The following is a 12,500-nucleotide window of genomic DNA, read 5'->3' as shown; positions in this document are numbered from 1 at the left end:
ACGGTACACAACAATTACCTCGGTTTAGGTCACGGTTCGGTTCATTTTCGGTACAGTAAGAAAACAACAAAATATAAATTTTTTGGTTATTTATTTACCAAATTTGTAAACAGTGGCTTTATCCTTTTAACATTGGGAACACTATAATAATTCTGCCCACGTTAATCAACATTAAACTGCCTCAAGTTGTTGCTCAGATTAAATAAAATGACAAAACTTTTCTTCTACATATAAAAAGTGCTACATTAAACAGTTTCAAGTCAACTCATCATGCTTAATTTATTACAGCATTTGGGAAGCCTGTAGTTCATTTTTATTATGTAAATGTTATATATTTATCAACATGTGATAGCAGGGACCCTGCCATTCAAAACTAGGCTGCTACATTACTAATGATTAATGTAACTATAGCTGAAAAAATAGTACAATAGCAATAGGAGAGACTATTCATCCCTGAACACCATGGAGTTCATGTAGGCTTTATGATGCAGTTACATTATTATATCAACTATCAGAGACAGAAACTTCATTTAACATAATGTCCTTTTTTGATGCTTCAACACAGCTCAATCAACACAGAAAAAGGTAAAGTGAAATAACAGACAGGGCTTTGCTGTCCATAACACACACACACACACACACACACACACACACACACACACACACACACACACACACACACACACACACACACACACACACACACACACACACACACACACACACACACACACACACACACACACACACACACACACACACACACACACACACACACACACACACACACACACACACACACACACACACACACACACACACACACACACACACACACACAGCAAAATGAGGAGCAGCTTGTTAAGACTTTAGCTTTGGCGGCTACTTAATATGTTCGTGTGGAAACTTGTTCGGTACGCCTCGAACCGAACCGGAAACCCCGTACCGAAATTGTTCAATACAAATACACGTACTGTTGCACCCCTAACAGTGACGATACTAAATATAGTGTCAGTATTTGGTCAGTTCTACAGGACTTATGTCATTATTTTTGACATCAAAAAATCATTTGGCGTTTTCCTCGACAAATTCAGCAAATAAGTAAAGGGACACACAAACGAAAATTATTTAAATCAGAGCCAATAGTAGGAAACAATTCAAATATGTAATGATATTGTTACACCACCGTGCTGTGTGTCTGATTACAATTGTAATCCAAGTCTGAATCATTCAATGATCTTGAAAATTTGACTTATCAGCATCCCCAGGATGTTAAAACAACGTTGAGAACTTGTTGAATTAGACCACGGGTCACCAACGCAGTGCCCGCGGGCACCAGGTCGCCCGTAAGGACCAGATGAGTCGCCCGCTGGCCTGTTCTAAAAATAGCTCAAATAGCAGCACTTATCAGTGAGCTGCCTCTATTTTTTAAATTGTATTTATTTACTAGCTTTGCTCGACATTTTTAATTCTAAGAGACAAAACTCAAATAGAATTTAAAAATCTAAGAAAATATTTTAAAGACTTGGTCTTCACTAGTTTAAATAAATTCAAATTTTTTACTTTGCTTCTTATAACTTTCAGAAAGACAATTTTAGAGAAAAAATACAACCTTAAAAATGATTTTAGGATTTTTAAACACATTCCTTTTTACCTTTTAAATTCCTTCCTCTTCTTTCCTGACAATTTAAATCAATGTTCAAGTAATTTTTTTTTTTTTTATTGTAAAGAATAATAAATACATTTTAATTTAATTCTTCATTTTAGCTTCTGTTTTTTCGACGAAGAATATTTGTGAAATATTTCTTCAAACTTATGATTAAAATTCAAAAAAATTATTCTGGCAAATCTAGAAAATCTGTAGAATCAAATTTAAATCTTATTTCAAAGTCTTTTGAATTTCTTTTAAATTTTTTGTTCTGGACAATCTAGAAGAAATAATGATTTGTCTTTGTTAGAAATATAGCTTGGTCCAATTTGTTATATATTCTAACAAAGTGCAGATTGGATTTTAACCTATTTAAAACATGTCATCAAAATTCTAAAATTAATCTTAATCAAGAAAAATTACTAATGATGTTCCATAAATTATTTTTTTTATTTTTCAAAAAGATTCGAATTAGCTAGTTTTTGTCTTCTTTTTTTCGGTCGAATTTTGAATTTTAAAGAGTCAAAATTGAAGATAAACTATGTTTCAAAATTTAATTTTCATTTTTTTCGTGTTTTCTCCTCTTTTAAACCGTACAATTAAGTGTTTTTTTTCATCATTTATTCTCTACAAAAAACCTTCCATAAAAGATAAATATCATTAATTATTAATAATAACAGAGTTAAAGATAAATTGAGCAAATTGTCTATTTCTGGCAATTTATTTAAATGTGTATCAAACTGGTAGCCCTTCGCATTAATCAGTACCCAAGAAGTAGCTCTTGGTTTCAAAAAGGTTGGTGATCCCTGAATTAGATCCTGACGTTGAGCAACTCAAACATAACGTTGAAACAACATGCTTTTTGACAACGTTTCATCAACGTTGGGTTCTGAAGTTTATTTGACCGTTTAATTTTGGTCATTTCCCAACCAATATTCCACAACACAAATACGTTGAAATAACATGCTTTTTGATGACGTTTTAACAATGTTATGTTGTGACGTTGATGTAACCATTGAATTTTGGTCATTTCCCAATCAATATTCCACAACAAAAATACAACATTGAAACAACATGCTCTTTGTTGACGTTTAATCAATGTCAGGTTGTGACGTTGATTTGACCGTTGAGTTTTGGTCATTTCCCAACCAATATTCTACAACGTTGAAACAACATGCTTTTTGACGACTTTTAATCAATGTTATATTGTGACGTTGATTTGACCATTGAATTTTGGTCATTTCCCAACCAATATTCCACAACACAAATACATTGAAACAACATGCTTTTTGACGACGTTTAATCAATGTCGGGTTCTGACGTTGATTTGACCATTGAGTTTTGGTCATTTCCCAACCAATATTCTACATCATTGAAACAACATGCTTTTTGACGACGTTTAATCAATGTTATCTTGTGACGTTGATTTGACCATTGAATTTTGGTCATTTCCCAACCAATGTTCCACAACACAAATACAACGTTGAAACAACATGCTTTTTGTTGACATTTAACCAATGTCAGGTTGTGACGTTGATTTGATCGTTGAAATTTGGTCATTTCCCAAAAAAATGTTCCACAACACAAATACAATGTTGAAACATGCTTTTTGACGACGTTTAATCAATGTTATATTGTGACATTGATTTGACCATAGAAATGTGGCCAGTTTCCAAACCGATATTCTACAACACAAATACAACGTTGAAACAACATGCTTTTTGACTACGATTATTCAATGTTGGGTTCTGACGTTGATTTGACCATTGAATTTTGGTCATTTCCCAACCAATATTCTACAACACAGAAACAATGTTGAAACATTATTTTTTGACAACGTTTAATCAATGTTGGGTTTTGACATTGACTTGACCATTGAATTTTGGTCATTTCCCAACCAATATTTCACAACACAAATACGTTGAAACAACATGCTTTTTGACGACGTTAAACAATGTCGGGTTCTGACGTTGATTTGACCATTGAATTTTGGTCATTTCCCAACCAATATCCCACAACACAAAAACAACGTTGAAACAACATGCTTTTTGACGACGTTTGATCAATGTTGGGTCCCGACGTTGATTTGACCTTTGAATTTTTGGTCATTTTTCAACCAATATTCTACAATGTTGAAACAACATGCTTTTTGACGACATTTAAACAATGTCAGGTTCTGACGTTGATTTGACCATTGAAATTTGGTCATTTCCCAACCAATATCCCACAACACAAATACAATGTTGAAACATTATTTTTTGACAACGTTTAATCAATGTTGGGTTTTGACATTGACTTGACCATTGAATTTTGGTCATTTCCCAACCAATATTTCACAACACAAATACGTTGAAACAACATGCTTTTTGACGACGTTAAACAATGTCGGGTTCTGACGTTGATTTGACCATTGAATTTTGGTCATTTCCCAACCAATATCCCACAACACAAAAACAACGTTGAAACAACATGCTTTTTGACGACGTTTGATCAATGTTGGGTCCCGACGTTGATTTGACCTTTGAATTTTTGGTCATTTTCCAACCAATATTCTACAATGTTGAAACAACATGCTTTTTGACGACATTTAAACAATGTCAGGTTCTGACGTTGATTTGACCATTGAAATTTGGTCATTTCCCAACCAATATTCCACAACACAAATACAACGTTGAAACAACATGCTTTTTGACAACGTTTAATCAATGTTGGGTCCCGACGTTCATTTGACCTTTCAATTTTTGGTCATTTCCCAACCAATATTCTACAATGTTGAAACAACATGCTTTTTGACGACATTTAATCAATGTCAGGTTGTGAGGTTGATTTGATTATTGAAATTTGGTCATTTCCCAACCAACAAGGTGGATCAAACATCAACGTTGTCTCAATTTACAAATACAACTATTTTGCAGCATTGTTTCAAAGTCAGTTTTAAAGGACATGTACGTATAATCAACGTTGTATCAATGTCTTGTGCCTGCTGAGATGGTATAACCCACACTGCCCCTGTAACTACTCCGTTTTGGATACTCAAATTTGTAATATCGCCTAAAACTAATGTGAAGTACACTGTAAAATGCTCAATGTAAATTACTGACTAACTAGTACTTTCATAGAAACAATTGCCGTCCTTTATTGTGAATTTAAATAAAGTGAATTATAAGTGTACGGTAATTTGTTGTAAAGTTACAGTAAATTTTGATTACTGTATTTTACTGTGAAATAATACTGTTAAATCCTGGTAAATCTTTACAGTGTAGCCAAGCAGAAGAATAAGTTGGGCATTAATACACCCCCATACCATCACAGATGATGGCTTTTGAAGTTTACGCTGATAACAATCTGGATGGTTCTTAAAGAAATATATTGTCGCACATCACATTGACTCTGATGTTTCTCTTCTCCGTAGTTCCTGTGCCTGAAGAACATCAGGACTTTCCTGACAGTGTGCAGCTACACATTCGGCATGAAGAAAAGCGAGCTGTTCGAGGCGTTCGACCTGTTTGACGTCAGAGACTTCGGAAAGGTGAGGCAGCCGCTGTGTGGTGCGTCTCCATCTGTGCTGCGTTCAAAGACTCGAAAGTTGGCACACTTTCAAGTCTTTGAGTCAACCACTCCATTTGTCAAAAATGGTTTTGATTTCTTCTCTTAAAAAGATGTAAATAGTCAATTGATGCGTTTGAATAGAATAGAATAGAAAGTACTTTATTGATCCCTGGGGGAAATTCAGCACCACAGTTCGCTCACAATAGACACTTTGGTATTTTTTACATGTGAATAATATAAATACAGTCTATTATACATCATTATTCACATGTGAATAATATAAATATAGTCTATTATACAGCATTATTCACATGTGAATAATATAAATGCAGTCTATTATACAGCATTATTCACATGTGAGTAATATAAATGCAGTCTATTATATGGCATTATTCACATGTGAATAATATAAATACAGTCTATTATACAGCATTATTCACATGTGAATAATAGTCTATTATACAGCATTATTCACATGTGAATAATATAAATACAGTCTATTATACATAATTATTCATATGTGAATATAAATACAGTCTATTATACAGCATTATTCACATGTGAATAATATAAATACAGTCTATTATACAGTATTATTCACATGTGAATAATAAATAGTCTATTATACAGCATTATTCACATGTGAATAATATAAATAGTCTATTATACATCATTATTCATATGTGAATAATATAAATACAGTCTATTACACAGCATTATTCACATGTGAATAATACAAATAGTCTATTTGTATTTATATTATTCACATGTGAATAATGCTGTATAACAGACCATTTGTATTATTCACATGTGAATAATGCTGTATAATAGACTGTATTTATATTATTCACATAAGAATAATGATGTATAATAGACTGTATTTATATTATTCACATGTGAATAATACTGTATTATATACTATTTATTATTCACATGTGAATAATACTGCATAATAGACTATATTATTCATATATGAATAATGATGTATAATAGACTGTATTTATATTGTTCACATGTGAATAATACTGTATAATAGACTATTATTCACATGTGAATAATGCTGTATACTAGACTGTATTTGTAGTATTCACATGTGAATAATGCTGTATAATAGACTGTATTTATATTATTCACAAGTGAATAAGGCTGTAAAATAGACTATATTATTCACATGTGAATAATGCCGTATAATAGACTATTTATATTATTCACATGTGAATAATGCTGTATAATAGAATGTATTTATATTATTCACATGTGAATATTGCCGTATAATAGACTGTATTTATATTATTCACATATGAATAATGATGTATAAAAGACTGTATTTATATTATTCACATGTGAATAATGCTGTATAATAGACTATTATTCACATGTGAATAATGCTGTATAATAGACTGTATTTATATTATTCACATGTGAATAATGCTGTATAATAGACTATTATTCACATATGAATAATGATGTATAATAGACTGTATTTATATTATTCACATGTGAATAATGCTGTATAATAGACTATTATTCACATGTGAATAATGCTGTATACTAGACTGTATTTATATTATTCACATGTGAATAATGCCGTATAATAGACTGTATTTATATTATTCACATGTGAATAATATAAATACAAATGCAGTCTATTATAAACATAACATAATATATCTGTATATATATTATTCTGTACACATATGTATATATTCGTATATATGTTAGATTTTTTTATCGCTATATTAGTCTATTTATACCTGCATTGTCCTTTCCATCCTTGCACTTTCCATCATTGTAACTGAGCTACTGTGTTGAACAATTTCCCTTGTGGATCATTAAAGTTTGTCTAAGTCTAAGTCTTATACAGCATGATCCACATGTGAATAATATAAATACAGTCTATTATACAGCATGATTCACATGTGAATAATATAAATACAGTCTATTATACAGCATTATTTACATGTGAATAATATAAATACAGTCTATTATACAGCATGATTCACACGTGAATAATATAAATACAGTCTATTATACGGCATTATTCACATGTGAATAATAATAAATAGTCTATTATACAGCATTATTCACATGTGAATAATATAAAAACTGTACAGTCTATTATACAGCATTATTCATATGTGAATAATATAAATACAGTATTATACAGCATTATTCACATGTGAATATAAATACAGTATTATACAGCATTATTCACATGTGAATAATAATAAATAGTCTATTATACAGCATTATTCACATGTGAATAATATAAATACAGTCTATTATACAGCATTATTCACATGTGAATAATATAAATACAGTATTATCCAGCATTATTCACATGTGAATAATATAAATACAGTATTTTATACATTCAAGTACAGTCAGTTGAGGTGTTTATATTCTAATTATTGCCTGCCATATTGGAATTATTGAGGTTTAGTATGGAGCAAATTCTTGTTCAGTATGCATTTGCTGTTGGCCTCAAACTTTACGGTTCTTTTCTGGTACTTCCACTTGTTAAGGATTTTTGAAAATTATGAATCGATGAACAATTTGAATCAATAAGAATTGTGATACGGATGCTGATATCAGGCTTACGTTTTCTCGTCTTTCAAGCCAACTTTCCACTGTTAACATTTTTTTTTAGCAGGGTTACTTTGTAACTCGTCCCAACGGTCTGAACTATTTACATATTGCAGCCTTCCCAAGTTCACGCTGAAGTAATCACCAGCATGACTCGGCACTTTCCTCACTTCCTCTCGTTAGGGTGAAATTGTCTCAGCATGCAGTCTTTTGAAAAAAAAAAGAAAAAAAGGCTGGACTCGGTGGTTCATTATTTTTGCTAAAACGCAGACTCTGTGCTTGGAAAGCCGCGCGAGCGTCTCCGGTTCTTTGACGAGCCTCCCGCTGACCTCGGCACGTCCCCAGCTGGTTTAATTAGATACAGGCTGATGCACGTGGCTTTATTTTGACACGATTTGTGCAATGGGGTCCGAGGGTTAAACATGACGACACTATTTTCCCACAAATAAGGACGTGGAGCTAACTGCAGAAAGTCATGGTGGAAAAACGAGGGACGGACGCGCATGGAAAATGCAAATTATGACAAAAAGATTCCGTATTTTCTGTAGAAAACTGATTACCGCATTTTTTGGACTATAAGTCGCAGTTTTTTTCATAGTTTGACCACCAGTGCGACTTATACTTTTTTCCTTCTTTATTATGCATTTTCGGCAGGTGCGACTTATACTCCGGTGCGACTTATACTCCGAAAACTACGGTAATTGACTGAGAAGTAGATGTTTAATGATAGAACAGCTGTGCTCACACTATTAGAGATGATTAGTGATCAGTAGCTATGATGACAGAACACAAAGTAGCAGTAATTTCAATTGCTTACCATATGGGAATTTTGAGTATTGGCCGATATCGATATTAATCCAATACGATAACACAAATCATACATACTTTTATTTTGTAGTGTGGAATGTTAGAAAAAAGGCTTGATCGGGTGGAAATGGCAGGTCTAAAAAAACGCCGCTCCTTATGACAGATTTACCGTATTTTTCGGACTATAAGGCGCACTTAAAATCCTTTAATTTTCTCAAAAAATCGACATATATAACCTTATAACCGGTGCGCCTAATGTATGGAATGATTCTGGTTGTGCTTATTGACCTCCAAGCAATTTTATTTGCGAGACAGTGTAATGATAAGTGTGACCAGTAGATGGCAGTCACACATAAGAGATACGTGTGGACTGCAATGACACCAAAAACTTGAAATGTTCCATTGAAAATATAAAGAACATTACACACGGCACTCAAAAATCCGTCAACATTTTTTAGTATGACTTTGAAGCCTCACCGCTTGATGGATTGTTGGCCCATTATGGCTACCGTAGTCAGAGATACAAGTATTACTTACCGTTAGACATACAAACCCCGTTTCCATATGAGTTGGGAAATTGTGTTAGATGTGAATATAAACGGAATACAATTATTTGCAAATCCTTTTCAACCCATATTCAATTGAATGCACTACAAAGACAAGATATTTGATGTTCAAACTCATAAACTTTATTTTTATTTTGCAAATAATAATTAACTTAGAATTTCATGGCTGCAAGACGTGCCAAAGTAGTTGGGGAAGGGCATGTTCACCACTGTGTTACATGGCCTTTCCTTTTAACAACACTCAGTAAACGTTTGGGAACTGAGGAGACACATTTTTGAAGCTTCTCAGGTGGAATTCTTTCCCATTCTTGCTTGATGTACAGCTTAAGTTGTTCAACAGTCTGGGGGTCTCCGTTGTGGTATTTTAGGCTTCAGAATGTGCCACACATTTTCAATGGGAGACAGGTCTGGACTACAGGCAGGCCAGTCTAGTACCCGCACTCTTTTACTATGAAGCCACGTTGATGTAACACGTGGCTTGGCATTGTCTTGCTGAAATAAGCAGGGGCGTCCATGGTAACGTTGCTTGGATGGCAACATATGTTGCTCCAAAACCTGTATGTACCTTTCAGCATTAATGGCGCTTTCACAGATGTGTAAGTTACCCATGTCTTGGGCACTAATACACCCCTATACCATCGCAGATGCTGGCTTTTCAACTTTGCGCCTATAACAATCCAGATGGCTCTTTTCCTCTTTGGTCTGGAGGACACGACGTCCACAGTTTCCAAAAACAATTTGAAATGTGGACTCGTCAGACCACAGAACACTTTTCTACTTTGTATCAGTCCATCTTAGATGAGCTCCGGCCCAGCGAAGCCGACGGCGTTTCTGGGTGTTGTTGATAAACGGTTTTCGCCTTGCATAAGAGAGTTTTAACTTGCACTTACAGATGTAGCGACCAACTGTAGTTACTGACAGTGGGTTTCTGAAGTGTTCTTGAGCCCATGTGGTGATATCCTTTACACACAGATGTCGCTTGTTGATGCAGTACAGTCTGAGGGATCGAAGGTCACGGGCTTAGCTGCTTACATGCAGTGATTTCTCCAGATTCTCTGAACCCTTTGATGATATTACGGACCGTAGATGGTGAAATCCCTAAATTCCTTGCAATAGCTGGTTGAGAACGTTTTTTCTTAAACTGTTCAACAATTTGCTCACGCATTTGTTGACAAAGTGGTGACCCTCGCCCCATCCTTGTTTGTGAATGACTGAGCATTTCATGGAATCTACTTTTATACCCAATCATGGCACCCACCTGTTCCCAATTTGCCTGTGGGACATTCCAAATAAGTGTTTGATGAGCATTCCTCATTTTTATCAGTATTTATTGCCACCTTTCCCAACTTCTTTGTCACGTGTTGCTGGCATCAAATTCTAAAGTTAATGATTATTTGCAAAAAAAAAAAATGTTTATCAGTTTGAACATCAAATATGTTGTCTTTGTAGCATATTCAACTGAATATGGGTTGAAAATGATTTGCAAATCATTGTATTCCGTTTATATTTACATCTAACACCATTTCCCAACTCATATGGAAACGGGGTTTGTATTATCTGGCGTTTTGTTTCGCAACATTATTCAAAAGCAACTTTTCTTATCTTCTGGTACCTGCTGATGTGTATTTGGGATCTGCATAAGTCCTGAAAATTTGCGCAAGTCCGCCTTTGTAGTCTGTTGACACTGTAGTCGATAAGCTTCTTCTTTGTCTCTATCTTCTTGTTATGGGACATTCATCCTCCGCTGTTGCCATTTCTAATATAAAGTAGTGTAAAGTTCTTACTTATATCTGTCAGTAAACTCGCCATGAAAGCGCTAAAACATACCGGTGTCGTGAGTTTACATTATTCACCCAAGGAACTTTAGTTATTAGAGAGTTCCGGTCGGACGGTTTTTCACGGGACACATTTCCGGCGGTATCAAGACAACACAACGGTAATAACAATTGACAATTTTTTTTCCAGTGTTTCGGTTTTTGGCCTCGGTTTTGGCCAAGAATCCCTAAAAATCGTATTCATCAATATATTCTTTAAAGGGGAACATTATCACCAGACCTATGTAAGCGTCAATATATACCTTGATGTTGCAGAAAAAAGACCATATATTTTTTTAACCGATTTCCGAACTCTAAATGGGTGAATTTTGGCGAATTAAACGCCTTTCTAATATTCGCTCTTGGAGCGATGACGTCACATTGGGAAGCAATCCGCCATTTTCTCAAACACAGAGTCAAATCAGCTCTGTTATTTTCCGTTTTTTCGACTGTTTTCCGTACCTTGGAGACATCATGCCTCGTCGGTGTGTTGTCGGAGGGTGTAACAACACGAACAGGGACGGATTCAAGTTGCACCAGTGGCCCCAAGATGCGAAAGTGGCAAGAAATTGGACGTTTGTTCCGCACACTTTACCGACGAAAGCTATGCTACGACAGAGATGGCAAGAATGTGTGGATATCCTGCAACACTCAAAGCAGATGCATTTCCAACGATAAAGTCAAAGAAATCTGCCGCCAGACCCCCATTGAATCTGCCGGAGTGTGTGAGCTATTCAGGGACAAAGGACCTCGGTAGCACGGCAAGCAATGGCGGCAGTTTGTTCCCGCAGACGAGCGAGCTAAACCCCCTATTCCCTGGCCTGCTGACATCAACTCCAAAACTGGACAGATCAGCTTTCAGGAAAAGAGAACGGATGAGGGTATGTCTACAGAATATATTAATTGATGAAAATTGGGCTGTCTGCACTCTCAAAGTGCATGTTGTTGCCAAATGTATTTCATATGCTGTAAACCTAGTTCATAGTTGTTAGTTTCCTTTAATGCCAAACAAACACATACCAATCGTTGGTTAGAAGGCGATCGCCGAATTCGTCCTCGCTTTCTCCCGTGTCGCTGGCTGTCGTGTCGTTTTCGTCGTTTTCGCTTGCATACGGTTCAAACCGATATGGCTCAATAGCTTCAGTTTCTTCTTCAATTCCGTTTTCGCTACCTGCCAATACATTCATAATCTGTTGAATCGCTTAAGCCCCTGAAATCCGAGTCTGAATCCGAGCTAATGTCGCTATAGCTTGTTGTTCTTTCCGCCATGTTTGTTTGTGTTGGCATCACTATGTGACGTCACAGGAAAATGGACGGGTGTATATAACGATGGTTAAAATCAGGCACTTCGAAGTTTTTTTAGGGATATTGCATGATGGGTAAAATTTTTAAAAAAATCTTCGAAAAATATAATAAGCCACTGGGAACTGATTTTTAATGGTTTTAACCATTCTGAAATTGTGATAATGTTCCCCTTTAACTGTCTATCTGTGTTGGCCCTGTGATGAGGTGGCGACTTGTCCAGGGTGT

At 35.0% G+C, this 12,500-nt stretch overlaps 1 protein-coding gene across 2 annotated transcripts in view; it reads left to right on the top strand.

Annotated features, from left to right (window-relative positions):
• LOC133609850 (guanine nucleotide exchange factor VAV3) overlaps window positions 1-12,500 on the top strand; it is a 253,478-nt gene that overhangs the window by 52,106 nt on the left and 188,872 nt on the right. For both annotated transcript variants that reach the window (XM_061965862.1, XM_061965861.1), the window contains exon 2: window positions 5,061-5,177. In XM_061965862.1, the coding sequence (XP_061821846.1) occupies window positions 5,061-5,177 (117 nt within the window). The remainder of the gene's footprint in view (window positions 1-5,060; window positions 5,178-12,500) is intronic.

Source organism: Nerophis lumbriciformis, linkage group LG07 (genome assembly GCF_033978685.3).
Source record: "Nerophis lumbriciformis linkage group LG07, RoL_Nlum_v2.1, whole genome shotgun sequence".
In the NCBI taxonomy this organism is placed as follows: Eukaryota; Metazoa; Chordata; class Actinopteri; order Syngnathiformes; family Syngnathidae; genus Nerophis; species Nerophis lumbriciformis.
This window is presented reverse-complemented; position numbering and strand designations above follow the sequence as displayed.